The sequence below is a fragment of the Elaeis guineensis genome, chromosome 13 (assembly GCF_000442705.2).
Source record: "Elaeis guineensis isolate ETL-2024a chromosome 13, EG11, whole genome shotgun sequence".
Classification (NCBI taxonomy): Eukaryota; Viridiplantae; Streptophyta; class Magnoliopsida; order Arecales; family Arecaceae; genus Elaeis; species Elaeis guineensis.
The window spans coordinates 675001-693789 of NC_026005.2; the positions used below are offsets into that span (position 1 = coordinate 675001).

An 18789-nucleotide genomic window follows, 5' to 3' on the forward strand; every position below is an offset into this window, starting at 1 on the left:
GAGTCAATGTGCTACTGATGTAGCATAAAATCCTCTTGACAACCTGAAAATGACTTGGATTATGCATGAGTTATTAAGCAAAAATTAATGGCATAAGAGATGTCAGGTGTGTAAGAGTGAGGTATTGGACAGTACCAACAACACTTTGATACAAGGTTGGATCATGGAAAGGTTCGATTCTAGTATGTGATTGAGACTTTGTGCCCAGTGGTGTTCGAACAAGCTTTTTACAGCTAGACATATTGGCATGTTTAAGAATCATGATGACATACTTTGTTTGGCTAAGGAACCACACCACCCAAAGAGAGCTGAACTTCAATGCCCAAAAAACAGTGAAGAGGATCCATGCCTTTCATGGTAAACTTGCAGCTCAAAGTCCCAATAAATTGCTCAAGAAGAGCATTGCAACTGCCAATAATCATCATATCATGTATGTATAATAAGAGAGCTAAAGTACCATGTGTACACTTGTACACTTGTAGAAAATACCTATAGTCCATGAGAAAGGAACCAAAGCGACCAAATGATGCCCTCAGAGTCTGCTTGAGACCATATAGAGCATGGTAGGACTTGCACATATAGGATAGATGATTAGAGTTTATGAAGCAGGTGGTTATTCAATCAAGTATATAGTGGTTGCTTAAGATAGTCGTGAAGAAAGGCATTCTTAACATTCATTTGACGCTGAGGCCACTGACAATAGCAATGGCAAGGATGGTTTGAAACTTCGAATACTTCCAAGTTTAACAGCAAGGGAGAAAGTTCTATGAAAATCAATGTCTTGCACTTGGTCATATCCTTTGGAGGCTAAATGAGCTTTAAGTCATTCAAGAGATCCATCAGCATTCAATTTGGTTTTATAAATCCATTTGCATCTCAATATCTTCGCATTAGGAGGTCATGGGATGAGAGTCAAAGTGTGGTTTGCATTAAGGCAGCATGTTCCTCTAGCATTGCAAGAAGTTGACCAGGATGCTTCAAGGCTAATTTAATTGAATTGACAGCATGATAGTTGGCATATTTCAGGTTGGGCTTCGCAATCTCAGTCTTGTTTCATGTAATCATAGAATGAGTAGAGATGGACCAGTCTATTGAAGAACCTATGGTAGTTGCAAGGATGAACGGATGAGCCTCCAATTGTTTCGTATCATCTCGGATTTAGCTGATAACGATGATAGAATCTTTCTCAATGAATATCTTTTTATTTTTTTCTATAATGTCATTAGCGAATCAAACATCATCGTCATCAAGTAAAAATGAGGTTGATAATAGTATCGTTATAGATCAATTTATATAAATAAGAATTTGCAGATCCATGAAATGTTGCATCTTGGAGAACAAGATTGCACCAGAGAGAGAAGTTATATGTTTATCATTACCAGAGGTGTTAACCGGATCCGTGGCGCAATGGTAGCGCGTCTGACTCCAGATCAGAAGGTTGCGTGTTCGATTCACGTCGGGTTCAATTCCCCTCGCCACGTTTTTGTAAAAAGTAATTTTTGAGGCTTTCAAATCCAACTCCAGTGAAGCTTCCTCTCGGCCGCCAAATTGATCCTTCGACTTCGAGCCGCCACCATTCGCGATGCGCAAATCCCTCCCCAACCCTTTCGTCTCACCAGCTCTCATCCCCTTCTCCGCTCCCAAATCTCAGCGCCCATTTTCTCTTCTTTTCCAAAAATTCCATTCTAGCGGCGAGCTCTGGGCCCACCCGGCCGAAGAAGAAGAAGGCCACCGAGAAGGGCGAGGGGGGAGGCGGAGGCGCTCGTCCGGATGATGCTGAGAAGGCGGGAGATGGGAGGGAGACGCTGGTGATGACGCTCAGTAATTACTGAGGGTGGTCAGGATGGAGCACTGCTTCATGCTGTTCGATACTTCGATGAGCTCAGAAGAAGGGATTGCGGGCTTCAGTGTTTGGAGGTTCGTCTCTTTTATCCTATCTGTTCATTTGGAGGTGTTGGATGCGAAATGTGGTGAATTTCTCTTAAAAAATGTTGGATCTTGATGCTTATGTGAGACACGTTTTAGTTCAAGTTGTGATTTTGATTGATTGATTTAGTTCTTAGCAAAGATATTTGAATGGTTTTCACTAAAAGTTCGGATGTTGATGCTCTTCTGATTCGTTTGAATTTTTTTGAGTTATCCGACAGAAGTTTGGTCCCATGTATTGTTGATAGCTCTCTTCTCCTTTGCCTTGCAAAGCTTCTATGATGGAGTTGTTTTGTTGCTCTATCTGTATGACTATATCCAATGGTTGAATTTGGTTAGTGTGTTTATTAACTTATTGTTGAAAATTTTATACCAGCCTCTATATTTCTAAAACTTTCTTTTTCAATGTGTATGAGAAGATTTGTCGGTATTGTTGCTATGGCTGCTTGCTTGTGTTCAACACTGAATGTTGTTTCAGAACTATTGGTGTGTCACCCATGCCAAAGACCCGTGATGAAGCATGCAAGGTGAGTACAATCCTAGTGGTAGATATGTCATCCCAAATTATTGAAAAGCTACGCTGAAGTCACTCAGTACATAATGAAGTAGTGGAGGATCTCACTTCGGACCTCACCGATCCTCACTCTTGGGTTGGTCCTTTCGAATGGAGCTTCGTGGTAGAAAATCCCGCCGATCTTGTTTTGATCGTCGATCCTAACTTCGGCCGCCAAGTCTGACTTCGACTGTCGATTTTATCATCTATCGTAGATCCTTACCAACCAGCATTAAGGCGACATCCGGACATCGGATACCAATCCTAGAAAGATTTTGACCCCAACATCGTCTTTGCCCAGAGGATCCCCCCACCGATCCTCGCCTGTAGTCGTAGGCTACATTTCCTTCAACTATTATTAGCTACCACGTTTGGAAGAGTCGACCCTTATACGGTCACATCAAGTCACGTCACTCGACGTGGAACCATCCCATTCCAACGGCTAGCTACATATCGGGTGAGGTCACGTCAAATCAAACCACCCTTGAGAGTAGCTGACTGCGTACCGGATAAGATGACGTCCACTACCAAGGTCCAAATGGGGAGGAATTATTACTTGGACCACATCCGAATAAACCACTCAAATCCCACCGTAGATAACACGCCATAGTAACCCTTGTATTTCACGAATCCGAATATTATAAGTGGTACGGACGGAAAGACCGGAATGGTCTCCGATCGCTTCCCCTTATGGCTCTCGCCTTCCTATAAATAGAGGTAAAAAAGAGATCCTCCAAATATGCACACTCGTGCCCTGAAACCCTCTCGCGCTCCTTCTCACTTGTTCTAATTTCCTGATTTGACCGTCAGAGGGTCTCCACTGGAGCCAACTCCAGTCAGAATTTATTTTGCAGGTCTCGCTGTGCCGATGACTCCCTGTCGATGCCAATCACTTTGACTAGAGCCGGAAATCTGCAGCAACAGGAACTTTGATTTTCTCGCTATAAAATCCTTCTTTAGTTTTTGGTGTTGTTTGGAACTTTTTCAATGATTGCTATACTTGGATTTCATTTCCTGTTGATTAGATGCCAGTGATTGCTGGGAGAGCTGCTAATCAATGTCACAGGTTGCTCCAATATGCTTGCGTTGTTTATGCTTAATATATATGCTTTGTATGATTGATGATCATTTGCATTCATAGTAGGGGGTTATCTTCCTAATTATTTGAACTTATAGAATAAAGATACTGCTGGATGGGCATCTCAAGGGACTTCGGATTGGAGTTTATGATTCACTGCTAAGTCTTTCTAGTGGATGTTAATAAACAAAACTGACACAAATGACATGCATCACAAAGCATCTCTACAATACCCACAATGAATCTCTATATAAGTAGTTTCTATCATCTGTAACTGATGTGAATCATTTTCCAAAACGCTGTATATATACCCTTGTATATGCCTTTCTTTTTCTTTCTCCTTTTTTTTTTAAAATGTTGCAACTCAATAAGCTTCACCAACTTCTAATACACCTGTCTAGGTTATCTATTCATTTTCTCTGCTTTAAAGAATTTCCTATAGTTTCAGAAGTGAGAGGATGCTCTCATTAGGTGAACTTTCTTGCACGTAGCCAAATTGGTCTTCAAAAATTCTTGTCATTTTAGTCACTTTGTTGTGGTACCGTCTTCAAGGATTTATAGTAGGACCCATAACTTCAATCGGAAGTAACTTGTGCAAGCTCGACATCTGTCATAGTCTTTCTTAAGTGAGTGGATATTCTCATGAGGTGAATTTTCTTGCATGTATCCAAATTGTTCTTCCAAAATTCTTGCCATTTTAGTCACTTTGTTGTGGTACCCTCTTCACAGATTTATAGTGTGACCCGTGACATTGATCTGCAGTAGCTTGTGTAAGCTCAACATTTGTCATAGTCTCATCCTCAGTTTCAATGCATTTGTGAAATAGGACACAAATTCATTCATCTCTGTTCCTTGTGAGTCAGTTCTCAGTTCTATAATATAAAGAAGCTTAAGCCACTCATCTCTTTTTTTTTTTTTTGAAAAGAATTTTGTTTAATTATCTTTGACAGATCACATGCATTATATCAGCTCCAATCAGGAAGCTTCAGTCAATGGGAAGGCAAATAATCAAATATGAGCCTAGATGCAAGTCAACAAATCGTCTTTGCTGTTTTTCTACATTGTTAGCAGCTTTCATTGGATGTACAGGTGAATACACAATTCGCGTATTTGACATAGATTTGCTCGATACCTTCTACTAAAAACAGTATATAGCATGGCACCTCTCATTATCCTCAGTGTTCACGGGTGCCAGAGAATCCACCTTCCTACATCTGGAAAATTTTGTGGTCCTGCTCAGCAGCTTTCTGCATTGCATCCACACCAGCATTTTCATTGACAGAATGCTCATGTATTACATGACTATTAGTCCATAATTATGTTTTTATGTTTTTCCTTTAATGCATATGCACTGAGATCGAAAATCAAAGAGATAATCAAATATGGTCCCCTAATAAAATGATTCAATATTTGCACAAAAGCATACCTGCACAACACAATACACACACAAATATATACCTATATCTAGATAATTACACATGCACACACCCGCAATACGCACACAAAAACGTATATCCATATTTATATATTATTGGATGCATGCACACACAAAAAACATATTTCTATATCTAAATAATGACGCATGCAAATGCACCCATACAGTACAGAGATCTATACACAACTATGTATATGCACATGTTCGCAAGCGCACACACATGCATAAACACATACATGCATGTACATGCACATGTAAACACACATGCATAAACACATACATGCATGTACATGCACATGTAAACACACATGCAGGAATGTATGTACACACATATATTATATTAGCAGGGTTTTTATGGTCTTGGCTTTTGCCTTTTGTGGTCATATATTGAGACTATGCTAAAATCATGGCTTTGATTTGAAGGTCATTGCACTAACAAAGAAAATGCCATATTTCAATTAATTCTCTTAAATTTCTAGACGAGAATGCAAAGTTACTTTTTATTACTTGTGGATGCTTGCTGTCCCCACTAGCATAATAAATCTTGTCACGGATGGAACCTTGAACCTTCTTGAGAATCAGCAATCTACCAAAGTTATTAATTTAAATTTTTTTTCTTAGCTTTTCTGATATATATTTTTAATTTTTTTCAAAAATAAATAATTATTATATTTTTCTCAAATATTTTGTAATCATCAAAATTAATTTTTAGATCAACAATCTTTTTTCTTTTTGATGATGACAAAATATTGAGTATAAGCAGAATAAAACATATAAAACATAGACATAAGATAATGTCATTAAAAATATATAAGCATAGGATCAAAGCATATACAAATGTATTATATTGATGGATTTTATTAGGGCATGAGCTTTAAGCAAATGTGTTAGAACATAAGATTAAGGCACTTAAAAAATCAAGTGCAAGATCGATTGATAAAGTATCGTATCAAAGCAAAATGAATCGAGCAAGATAATTAAGTATCAAGGTAAAGATTAAAGCAATAACTTTTGATAAAATGATAAGGGGACGATCCTAAATTTGATATCAGAACGAACTCAGAGCAAAAAATGCAAAGACATAAACTAATCAAGCATATACTTTTGCTTATACCATAAATAATATATCTAGTCTCCTTTTTTGGCATCATTAATCTAGATGAGCAAAAAGTACTTCATAGAATAAGATGTATGTTGCTCAAATTACAAGATATAAAATCATTCATAATCAAGGATAGAATATCCTAATATCAAGGGTCTATAGTATCAAAAGCAACATTAACATTCACAACAAAATACAATAAGAGGCACATAATGTCATACTATATCAAGAGTCACATAATACCATAATACATAATGTAGGATAAAATACATCAATAGATACTATATCAAGAGTCATTTAACATCATAATTCATGATAACAACCAATAGCCGTAGCTACAAAGACAACCACAATAAAAAGTTAAAAAAGGAGGACCCTTGGATAACAGTTAAGAGAGGCAAGTCCAACAGGAGATCTAGAGCTCTCCTCTTACTTCTTTTAGTCTTTTCTTCCCTCAATCTATTTCCTAGACTGTGACTGATTTAAACATTGAAGGATCTTCCATCGGACACGCTCCGACAAATAAATTTTTCTTGCAGATCCTACCACCATGAAGGATGGCCTCCACCCGTTGGACATCCAGCCGATCTCCCAATGCGGTGCTATTGGAGCTGAACGGCGACATTGTCTAACAATCTTCCTTATATAATAATTATGTCTAACACGAAAGTTCAAACAATAAATCATTCCTTGCTTGCTAACTTAATAATATAATACTAATATGTAACCTATGCTTCGCAGCAAGATTTAATTTACATAAAAAAATAAAAATATTTTATCAATATATAGATTTTTCGTACAAGGTAACATATGGTGTTTTCATTAACTAAGAATATATATATATATATATATATATATATAAATATATATATATATATATATATATATATAATATATATATATTCATACTAATCTTCATCGTCGATGATCTCTTCATTTAAACTAAAATATGAACATCAAAAAAATTTATAGAGTATTACTGGATTGAGAAGGTTCTCTAAAAAAAAATGATTGAAAAGATAAATAGTAATATTTAAAATAAATTACCTCAAGTGTAATATTTTTATTCTTATTTCATCATTTTGAATCCATATCATAAATAAAATCCAAGGACATTCTTTTCGAATTGAAGTTAGAACAAAAGTCTTGAGCACAAAATATATAAAAATCTCTATTAAGAATGCAATATAGGAATAACATAAATGCATCAATACCATAAAAAAGTATTCAATAAGGATAAAAAAAATGAAGTACTTGTAATAATCTTTTTTTCATATGAACATGATATGCAAAATTATTTTACTTTAATTTTTTAATGTCAGTCTAATCTTAAATCGATCCCTAATTAAACCAATAATATACTCAAACTGGATGCAAAAAAAATAAACAAATTTTATATTTTAATCCAATATTGATTATTAATTTTTCAAGCCCAATCTATAGGATAATGCTAAATTGATCTAGCCCAATATATCTTGATTAGATCAGACCCATAAATAAATTATTTATTATTAAATATTAAAATCAATCAATAAATATCATCCATAATTTTAAATTTATTTTTTAATTATTAATTTTTTAAACTAAATATGTGCGCACGCATGCGCGGTGTGTGTATATATTAGTTGTGAGTCCACGCATTGCGCACGAATTCTACATCATGAATTGATCATTTATTAAAAAATTTTTTTATGAATAGTAACAACATATCCATTCATATTCCTAATATCAATAACAATAGACTTTAATAACATAATTAAATATACATAAGTAGATTTCAAGTCCCTCTATTAATGATATAATATTTTATTTAATACTGAAAGGATTGTTAGATAGAAAAGATCAGATGCCTAGCATATTAAAAATTGGTCTTGATCCACATGGCATTTATAAATAAAAATTTACTGCTTACGTGGATAGTTTAATTGACTACTCTATTTTCTCTGAGTTTCTACTTTCATATATATATATATATTAGATTAGATGTGTGTGTGCATTTTAATTTTATATAATGAAATGATAATTTTATTTATGTCGATTTTTAGATATTTTTCAGATCATATATAATAAATTTAAATATTTCTACATGTTTCGATGTGGAATCTTAAATTCAATTCTAAAACCTTCAAAAAAAAAAATTTTTTTTTTGATGAATTATGGTCATCTAATTAATATATTTTTTTTAAATTTTTAATATTTTTTATTTATATATAATAAATTAATATATTTTATATATTTATATATAAATTTTTAAAATTTATTTAAAAAATTTTATTAAAATACAGCACACAGATCTAAAAATGTAATTGGCCAACCTTACGTCTAATGCCAGCTCAGTGTTGGCAATTAGACGATTTTTTTTAATATTTAATTCATTTCAAATCTTAATAAAATTTATTAAATAATATCTTATAAAATTTAGATTTGATTGAAAATTAAAATTAAAATATATTTAAATTTAAAAATTATCTCTCAAATCAGAACTCACCACGAGAGGATTTGACTCAATCTTTGGGTAATATTCGGCCGCCCCAAACCTCCCACCCGATTGAGACACCGGAGAACGGAAAAAGAGAAGGAGATACCCAACACGAAACCCCAGCCATCGTCTCACCTTCCCCACTCGGCCGCTCCACGCCTCCCAACCGGTTGGGACTCCTGAAGAGGGAAAACAGGGAAAGATAGGAAAAATCAAGGAGAACAAAGGAAAGACGGAAAAAATTTAAGGTTAAGACCTTTCTTTCCCCATTTAGATGATCATTTTTTTTTTTCGCTTCTTTTTCTTTTCATTTCATTATCTTTTTCCGAGATATGTGGGAAAGGAGATCACTTGAGAGAGATTAGAGGGCTTTCTCAGGTTCCGATTGGGTTTTTTTTCTAAATATACGGGATTTTGTGTGAGTTGTGGCGGTGTGAGTTGGTTCCTTGAGGTTTTGAGAGCTTAATCCTGGTAGAAGTTGGGGATTTTTGATCGAAAGGATTCTTCTTTGGCTACGGAATTTTCAGTTTATGGGGTTCTGTTGTAATGATAAGTGGGGAGCTACCGGCGGGTGGCATTTTCGGTGGAGGCATGGTAGAGGTGAATGGGGGACTGTATTTTTTTTTTTTTTTTTTTATAACTGTATAGGGAGAGTTGAGATCCCACAACGGCATCCTCTCCGATGCCCGTTCCGTCTTCGCCATGCTCAATACGGTCAAGGGTATGCCCTCGTCCGTCCAGATGTTCATGATCTTCTCTCTCCACCGCGCACCAGCCCGATGTGCTCCCCGTCGACGAGGGGGATGGGAGGCGCGTCCTCTCGCCGTGCGGTAGACGCAACCCAAAAAAAAAAAAAAAAACCGAAGGGAAGAAGCGCGACCAATATGTGACATTTGGCGGCCTTGGACTCACCTTTAAGGTAGGGTGTAGATTTGTTTCGTGTTTCGTGCCAGATTCTTTTTTCAACATCATCCCCATCAACTGGATCAGATCCAACCTTCCACTCCTCCTAGCCAATACTACTAGCGCTGTAAAGATTCGCAATCAGGTTCCTTTATCCTACATCCTTACCTGATCCAATCCCGTTCTTCACCGGACTCATTCGAAGAAGAAGAACATGGGAACCCGTGGCCAACTAGGGTGGTGGGCTCCAAGAGCTCAGGCTCCTCCGCCTTCTCTTCTCTGAATATAGAGAGCGGACCTTCTTCCACCCCTTTCTGGTATCCCGTACATCCTAAGGTGCAGCAGTAGAGCAGCACCGGGAAGTAATCGATGGAGAGCGATGAGTTCTAACCGGGGGCATGGGATCCGAGCGAGTAGATGATGAAGTTGCCCCAGTTGTCGTCCTCTGATGACAGCAGGACGGTGAGGTTGGGGGCCATCGGAGGCGACTTCATTCCTGATTGAAATCAAACATTGTGTGAGATAAGCGATGGAAAAGTAAAAGCAAGAGCATGAAAGTTAGTTGATGAAATGCTTGAGAGAGACACTTTAGTTGGCACTTAGAAGTGGAACACAAGTTAGACAATAACTTCCAATCCATGTAGGAGCACGCACAGTTGATATTCCGGATAGGGTTTGCTGGCTAACATATCCAGTCTGAATCTAATCTGTCTAAATATTATCACCCGTTATATTAGCTCACACCCTTTTGTATGTATCCCACCTCTTTCTATCCCTTGGAGAAATAAGGGAAAGAGAAGAATAAGAATGAGAAAGAAGTGATGCGACTTGTTGGATCAATTTTTCTTCGAAGTTTTTTTTTTTTTTTTTTTTTTTTTAATTTTTTGTGAGAACGAATTTGTGAGAAACTTTGTTGGTTTTGATGTGTGGGGAGAATGCTTTTTTCTCCCCAGACCTGCAGGAAGAGGGCCCAGATTGGTTTTATATTCTGACTGATTCAAATTTTCTTTTTGATTTTTTTGGCTGCATTAATTTCTGATCAGTTGGTGCTAGAAGTTAATAATAGAGTTTGCTTTTCAAGAATTGATAAGGAAGTTTTGATTGTAAGGCAGGATTTTTTAGCAAGGATAATGGATTCAAGAAATGGACCAGAAGCACCCCAAGAATCCAATGTGAAATCCTTCTTCAACTCAGCCCCACCTCTGAGAGATGGCGATCTAATCTGCAATAAGTTGAAAGAGTTTATGGATCGGATCTCTCTGTCCTCAGGCAAATTGTGCATTCATTTATTTTCAATCATTTAATCATGTACCTTTTATTAAGTTATCAGTTCTTGGTCTGTCTGATTTTTTTTTTTTAAAGACTTTTTTTTTAAGATTTTGATGGGTTTTTGTTCTGATATTAATCAGAAAATGGGAGCCCTGTTAGGGTTGTTTGCGTAACTTCGGGTGGCACTACTGTTCCTCTGGAGCAGAGATGTGTGCGCTACATCGATAATTTCAGCTCAGGTCACAGAGGAGCAGCATCTACAGAGTATAAATTGCTTGTTTTTTTTATTTTTTACTACGTTTCAATATAGCTATCTGACCTTGGTCCGAATCATTCTGTTTTAATGTAATTTATCTGACTGTTTTGCAGGTATTTTGTGAAGGCTGGATATGCTGTTATCTTTGTTTATCGACGGTGAGATGGATGTTCAAATGTGTAGTGGCTCATTCTTTTCTAAGTATCATATTATTGATTTTCTTTAGAATATAACTATATAAGTTGTTTAGTTTTCATCTGTTATAGAATTTATTTGCATACGGTCTTAAATGGGTGCATTATTGCTTTTTCCATCCATATATCAACTTAGATCAGTAGCCTGCCCTTTTGCCCCAAAAATGGAGTATACATCACAATTATTTGTTTTTTCAGGGGAAGCTGTCAGCCTTATTGTAGATATCTTCCGCAAGATTCATTTCTTGAATTCTTTGATCTCACAGAGGACTCAACAATTCAAGGTTTGAAAATTCAATGGCTATCTGTTTGCATTATCAAGAATTGAACTTGCAAAACAAGAACAGAGAAGAAAAAGAAAACAAACTTATCTTCGCTTCTGTTCCCTTTCTTATTTCAAGTGGCAGATAAAGCTGAACTAGGAAATTGCAAATTTTGCAATTGATTTCTTTTATTATCATCATTATTATTACTTCTATTTTTATTATTTTTATGCTATTTTTATCCTTATTATTGTGTTGGATAGTTTTCCGGAATCTCTTTATTAGATCCCATTATCAGAATTCTGGGTTAGTTTAGCAAGGCAGAAATCCATAATACATGGAGGATGAGATGTTTGTGAGCAAATATATATATATATATATATATTTTATATATATATATATATATATATATAGTGAATTATTTATTTAAATATTAGGAGTTAGGGGGACTTCAAATATCTAAAATAACACAGAGCACCCACACAGCCCAAAAGTTAGGAATTTGTATTATGTTGCAATTTTCACAGTTAATGTCTTTGCTTGTACTTAATTATATTGTCATTATTTACTTCACTTGGTTCTGAATAGAAACTCAGTTAATGAACAACACAAGGTGGAAACTGAGATTATTTGTTTTTAAAAAAATGGACTTTATGTATATGACAGTCTGATGCTACTAGTGTGGATCATTATCATAATTCTTTGACCTGTCCTATTTATTTTATTAATTAACTTTTCAATTTTTCTCACTATAGTTTATTGTATATTGCAAGTGTGCCAATCACATGCTACAATGGTCAAGAAGGCAATCAGAGATTACCGTAAGGTGACTATTTGTGCATACTCTTTATATTGTTCACCCTCTGCTCCCCAAACTGCTTTATTATTTCAGTTCATGGTCTTTATCTGTTAGACAGGAGATGTGATTTAAAAGAAATAATAATAAAAAAATTATCTCTTTTTGCAGGCGGTGGAAGAAGGCCTATTGCTGAAAATTCCATTCACCACTATTTTTGAATATCTCCAGGTTTCTCACATGTTCACTAACTTTGATGATATTAACTTAATATTAGTGCATGAAGGACACATTTTGTTTGCTGGGAATCTATTATTTGAACATGCTATTAAGCTTGGTTCTACCACATTTGTTGGTATGTCACTATAAGCTAAAAGTATCATTTGTAATTTCTGTGCATCTACGTAGGATTCCAACTCAATGACTGTCAAGAAGGCGAGTGCAACTACCAAAAAGGGAGTGCATTTATAATTATTAATCATTTTAAACCCAATGGTGCACAGCTTTGCACATATTGCATGCTATTTTATAATAGTTAATCGTTCAGTTTCTCCAAATTTGGAACTGATCCTACAAGGTTAAAATTTTGCATATTGCAGAATTTAACATGTCCGAGAATATTTTGTGAGCAACTCACAGTTTGTTATGAACTTAAAAATCATTTTTTTTTTATACTTACTGCTGTGGCAGGCAAAACCTTGAGAAGTTCAAAAACTATTGGATAGTTTTCTAAAAATTTGAAAATTTATTTGACTTTCTAACGCATCATATACTCAGAAAAAAAAAAAAATCTGTGTGCCAAGCTAACATGTTGGACTTTGGTCATCAATTTTATTCTGAAGTAATCAAGTATTGAGATTGTAACCATGTAGAATTACAATGGAACTTAAAACTAAAAAAGTGTTCATTTTCTTACATGTATTTATATATCCAGACACAGTGCACTGCTTAACTTGAGTCATTTTGCTGCATAGTATTCTGCAGGACCCACTGTAATAACAGAAACATGGATATATCCTTTCTTCTTTTTGATGGGAATGAGCAATCATATAGTCACATCAAGTTCTAAGTAACTATTATTATTGTAAATAGTTAATACCATTTGAAAACTTTGTATCTTTGTTCTACTTTAAGCCATTGTAAATCTAATCATGCCATCAGGTTAAACGATGAAAATAGCTTTTGGACAGTTTAGTATATAGGACATAGGCAATTTGTAGGTGTCAGTATGTTGAAAATAACAACACTGATTATGCTTATGCTAGTATATCCATGCTATCTCTGCAAGCAATGAAGTATCTATACATATTATAAGAAATCATTTGTCCCCATACTTGTATTTGTTTAATCTATATTTATTTGGTAGTTCACAAAGTAAGAACAAACTGCCAATCAGTTATGCTCACACTTACTGATATTGAAGTTGAATGAAAATGGGAATTGTAGCATATAAAGAATTGAGGCCATTCTAAGAAGTGTAACACTAGCTTATCTAAAAAACTGCTAAGTGCTATGAGATTCTTCATCATGCTTATACTGGAATCAGATAGTTGTATCATTGCTACTCCTGACATAGTTGCTCTTGATTTTCTTGCTATTTGAATCCCAGGTGGTTGGGGGGTTGGCAAGTTAAAACTAGATACTCAGTTGTCACTTAGTCACTTCTTGTTCATCTTTTTCACTTTATGATTAATAAGAAGGCACTAGGTTGTGCTTCTCATCATCCTTACTTGCCTTAGTATTTTGTTTATCTTCACTTCTCTCTACGATTTGATGATAACTGCATTTTTTAGTTTTTGTTGGAAAGGTGTCTGATAGCTTTCCTCTAATCGACAAAATTACGTACATATAATTAGTCCTTAAAGAATATGAGGACTTATTTTATAAAGATTGTTCATGGGAAATCTGGTTATCTGTGCTTAAGTGTTGATTTCTTAGTAGGTTTGAGGATTCCTTATGCTTCCATATATTGCTACTCCAAGGAAGTTTTAAATGTTATGAAACAAATCAAGGGGGAAATAAAATAAAATGGAGGAATATATCTCCCTGATAAAGTCATCTTGTGAGTTCTTATGATTCACCTGACCTTAATATGTATGACACATGTTTTGGATCCATTTGTTTCATCTATTTAAGATATTTTGTTGATTGCTTTGCAATCAATTGTAAACTCCTAGACATTGACTCCATCCTGATTGTCACATTTCTGTAGCTTTGCTGCAAACTAAGTTCCTGATATCATCATATCATTTTCTGGTTTTTTATCTTTGTTAACAGATATTGCAAATGGTGGCTAAATCGATGAGTTGGACTGCCACACGTGGGATGTTTTACCTTGCTGCTGCAGTGTCAGACTTTTATGTCCCATGGGAGAGCATGGTATGATTAAGGCAGTTGCATGTGTTATCGTTTTATCAGTTATAGAAGATACAAGGTATAGCTTTGTCACTTTAACATTGGTAAGTAGTGCATATGGTGAAGTCATGCCTGCAATTTTAGTACCTTGAAACTCAAGTCAGGTCAAAAAGGAGAGCCAAGTGTTAGAATGTAGGTAACAAAAGTTCTAAACTCTGAGAAACTAATTTTGCTTAAAACCTGTCTTCTTACAAATTATTATCATTAAAATATAGGCCTTTATAGTTGTTTGGACTTTCAGATAATCCATTCAGCTTTTTCACTCTCATAATTACCAACCACTTGTGCTGCAATGATGAAGAAGGTGGACTGTGTAATATGGTCCATTACACACCTATTGAGAATTCGTATGCAACAAACCCAGAAGGATGAGGGTAATAGATGAAAGTATGCATTGTTCTATATATGTAACTGAGTTCCTTTTATGGCTATAGCATCAGTTATTTGCTCTGTACTGCTTAGAAATCTTGTTTCTTATGGAATAGAGTTAGTGCCTGCTCTTCAGATTCTGATCCCGTTGCGCATCATGTTTCTAAACAAGCATGAAACATTAATAGACCAAAAATTATTTAGTATGATGGCAATTAATCTCTCGTATTTTATGCATATTACAGAACTTTTCTTTTGCAAAAAAAGACAAGCTATGCAATCAACTATCCTGATATTTGATTCATTGGTTGATACCATGAATGTTTGCAAGCGGAATAGTTAAGATTCCTGCATGTTTCTTAGAAGCTAGGGAGATAGTCTAGTCCAAGGTCCGCATTTTCGGTACCAGATATTGTCCCAGTACTTGAACGGCATGCTAGGGTACTGTACCATACCGTTGATACTTTTGTTACCAATTCAATACCATTTTAGCATTTTTTTGCCTTTTTCATGGATTATTTTAAGGTTTGTGGATGCTTAAAAGTATTGAAGTTTACTTTTGAAGTACTCAATCAAACCTCAGTCACAGTTCAAAGTACCCAATTAGGATTTTGTGGATGTTCAAAGTACTTAACAAATTTTCTATTAGCAAATTTAGACATTTTAAAAATTTGAAAAATGCCTAGCACTAGCAGTAATTAGTAATTCTAAGGAACACTTCGTGGTATTATATATCGATACTATTCAAACCACAGTCGTAGATAGCTAGTATCAAAAGCTTCTAAGGAGAACCCAATAGTAATACTACATAAATTCTTAGATTATGTGATTGACCATGCTAATAAATATCAAGAAAATAATCAAGCTTTAAAAGTTTCAACCTTTTCCTTAGACTTTGTCTTAAAAGACATACAACACCGGTCCATGTCTCCTTCAAAAATAAATGAAAATTAAAATTATACTTGGTAAGACTTGATTCATATGTCATCAAGCCCTCAAAAAACTGTGATGGAATTAGCAAAAGTAATACCAGTTAGGGCTAAAACCATGCGAAAGCACAAAATACATATAATATAGAGCTTTTAATATAACAACCTATCTGATTTAATATAACAACCTATTTGAAAAAACAAATAGTGAGATATCTACAGTAATTTAGAACATTCAAGTCCAGCGGTTCTATATTTATTGATATATCATTAGATGCTGAAAGTTGTAATGCCATCCTTGTAGATTATTCAAGGGTATTGTGCATGTAGATCATTAAGATTTGTGATTGTTCGAAGTCTTTGAACAATGGCTACTCAAATAGCGTATGAGGGGAAAGAAGAAGAAAAAGAAAAGAAAGAACGGAAGGAAAGAAGAGGACAAGGAAAGAAAGGAAATTAGAAGAAAAGGAAAGAAAGACAAAAAGGGAAGAAGAAGAAGAAAACGGAAAGAAAGAAACAAAGGAAAAGAGAAGAAAAAGGAAAGAGAGGAAAGATAAAAGAAGAAAAGGAAAGAGAGAAAGGAAGCAAAGAAGAAGAAGAAAAAGGAAAGAAAGAAAAGAAGGGAGAAGAAAAGAAATAAGGAAAAAAGGAAATAAAGAAATGATACAAGAAGAAAAAGACAAAAAGGAAAGAAAGGAAAAACAAGGAAGAAGGAAAAGGGAAAGAAAAAAGGGGAAGAGCAAACCGCTTTGAACCGAGCAGAAGCAGGTGGTTCCATTCAGTTGAAGCCGATTCACCCGGTTTGAACCCCTTTCCGAGCCTAATCCCTGACTGACCCGATAGTATGCCAGTTCGGGTTAGTTCAGCTTGCCTCGGACTCTAGTCCCATAGAACCAACAATTTAGCTCATACGATAGTTTGCCAGTTCGGGTTAGTTCAGCTTGCCTCGGACTCTAGTCCCATAGAACCAACAATTTAGCTCATACGTGAACCCAGTGAGTTTAGATACTTTCATTACATTACTGAGTTTTATGTTGATTCTCCATTTCTGGTTAACTCTTGGAATCATAGACTCATTCTCGATCATGGATTGCAATTATTGAATAATGTGCCTTCCCTTCTAAATGAAAACTGTACTAATCTTTCCTATAGTTCAGATTGATTGTCTTCTATTTCCTTAAATAGTAAATGGAACACAACAACTAAAGAAAAAGATCTCTTGTTTGAATGATGTAATTTATGCTAATTGTGTTGGCTGAGAAGATATCAACTGAGTCAGTCATGGCGGAGATTGTTTATCGTACAATCTTGTCATAACTTGATTCTTTGATACTGTTGGCCAGCACTGCCATTAAGTGAGAAAACCATTTGTTAAGCCTTATCATCCCATCCATTAGCATTAGCTTTCTGAATGTTGTTTGCTTTTATGCTCTACTGATTACACAGGCAGAACATAAGATACAGTCAGCAGCTGGTCCTTTGGACATGCGACTCACCCAAGTGCCAAAAATGCTCTCAGTGCTGAGAAAAGAATGGGCACCCTCAGCATTTTGCATATCATTCAAGGTTAGTTCCTTTACTACAATATAAACCAAAAAGAAATTGCTCCATTGAGAAACTATCAGATTTTCATCCAAGCAAAAGAGATAAGGAAAGATGTAAAGATGCCTTGTATGGTTTATATAAATACATGAATATTCAATATCATTGTTGCAAAATCGTGTTGCATTGGCAAGTTTCTGTTGAAGTGCAATCTCTAGAATCATATTTTAATTTCATGTTCTGAACTTTAAACAGATTAATACTGTTAAGCAACATTTTGACCCTTGGAATGCTTAAATATGCCAAGAGTACCAGTTTTTAGAAAGAAGGCTGTACTCTGGATCTTTAAGTTGATTAGAAAATCTGATCACCTGAGGTTTCTCCATTTTTAATTGTTGTAAAGGGTGCTATCTTGCATTTTTTTTTTTCTTCTTTTTTCTTTTTCCTTTGTTGTGATCCTCTGTATGGCCATGGTTAATATTTTCTGCTCGTGTACATTGGAAAGCATTATTTCTTTATTATATGACAGACTATATAGGGATGGCTTTTTGTTAACGAACTAAATATTAGTTCTGTTCCTTCAATCTGAACCTGTGAGTTGGGCAAAGAGATGTCTTTTTGAATTTTTAAGTTATAAAAGACTACGTCTAGCATCTAGCTCAGTTCACATGGTCTTGAGTGCTCTTTCATATGAACTAACATTTTATCAACTACAGCTGGAAACCGATCCAGGTATCTTACTTCAAAAGGCTGACATGGCTATGAGAAAGTACGGGATGCATGTTGTTGTAGCTAATGAGTTGGCAACATACAAGGAGGAAGTTATCATTGTCACAAAAGGTAGGAGGACTGCTGTGCGCAGGCATAATAAGGAGACTGACTTGGAGGAACAACTTGTTTACCTCCTTGATGAGATGCACTATGAGTACATCAAGCAGGGTGGAGCATAATAAACGAGCTCCGTTGGGACATGGTCTGCTTGGCATTAGGGAATAATTTTGAGTGGGGCAAATATTTAGAATTTGGTAAAGAAAATGCAGAGAACTCCAAAAGTTTGAATGGAGTTTGGATCATTAAAAACAGGCAAATTTTAAGAAATATAAATAGCTCAGAGCTATTGATATGCGTGTACATGTATTTGTGTCAGAACAAGCGTAACAGGGAACACAAGTGAAGCGCAGTATACCTTCTCGAAAAGTGAACACATATTTTTTGAATAAATCATACAATTCTTAAATGATTGAGTAATTGTTTGTTGGTTTGATTAGCTCAGAACAATT

The 18789-nt window shown here is 35.3% G+C and overlaps 1 protein-coding gene, 1 long non-coding RNA gene and 1 other non-coding gene across 6 annotated transcripts in view; all 3 read left to right on the forward strand.

Annotated features, from left to right (window-relative positions):
* The window catches only part of LOC140853425 (uncharacterized), an 8243-nt gene extending 1339 nt beyond the window's left edge, over positions 1-6904 (forward strand). Inside the window, exons 1-3 of the long non-coding RNA XR_012136485.1 lie at positions 1-1917; positions 4508-4646; positions 6634-6904. The exon at positions 1-1917 is cut by the window's left edge and continues 1339 nt beyond it. This is a non-coding gene — a long non-coding RNA (uncharacterized lncRNA). The remainder of the gene's footprint in view (positions 1918-4507; positions 4647-6633) is intronic.
* TRNAW-CCA (transfer RNA tryptophan (anticodon CCA)) lies at positions 1394-1465 on the forward strand. Its single transcript has one exon. It is a non-coding gene; the product is annotated as a tRNA-Trp (tRNA).
* Positions 6905-8615: 1711 nt separating the features above from the next.
* LOC105060911 (phosphopantothenate--cysteine ligase 2) lies at positions 8616-18746 on the forward strand. Of its 4 annotated transcripts, none has more exons than XM_010944780.4 (10): positions 8616-8821; positions 10589-10745; positions 10886-11009; positions 11115-11159; positions 11394-11479; positions 12214-12284; positions 12426-12485; positions 14532-14633; positions 17414-17533; positions 18226-18746. In XM_010944780.4, exons 2-10 carry the CDS (start codon positions 10607-10609, stop codon positions 18457-18459), a joined length of 981 nt encoding a protein of 326 aa, XP_010943082.1. In that variant the 5' UTR covers positions 8616-8821; positions 10589-10606; the 3' UTR covers positions 18460-18746. The 4 variants fall into 4 exon arrangements, with proteins under 4 accessions (XP_010943082.1, XP_073104172.1, XP_010943083.1 ...); XM_073248071.1 differs by having other exon boundaries at positions 8617-8821; positions 12232-12284; XM_010944781.4 differs by having other exon boundaries at positions 8671-8821; positions 10585-10745.
* The last annotated feature ends 43 nt before the right edge of the window (positions 18747-18789 follow it).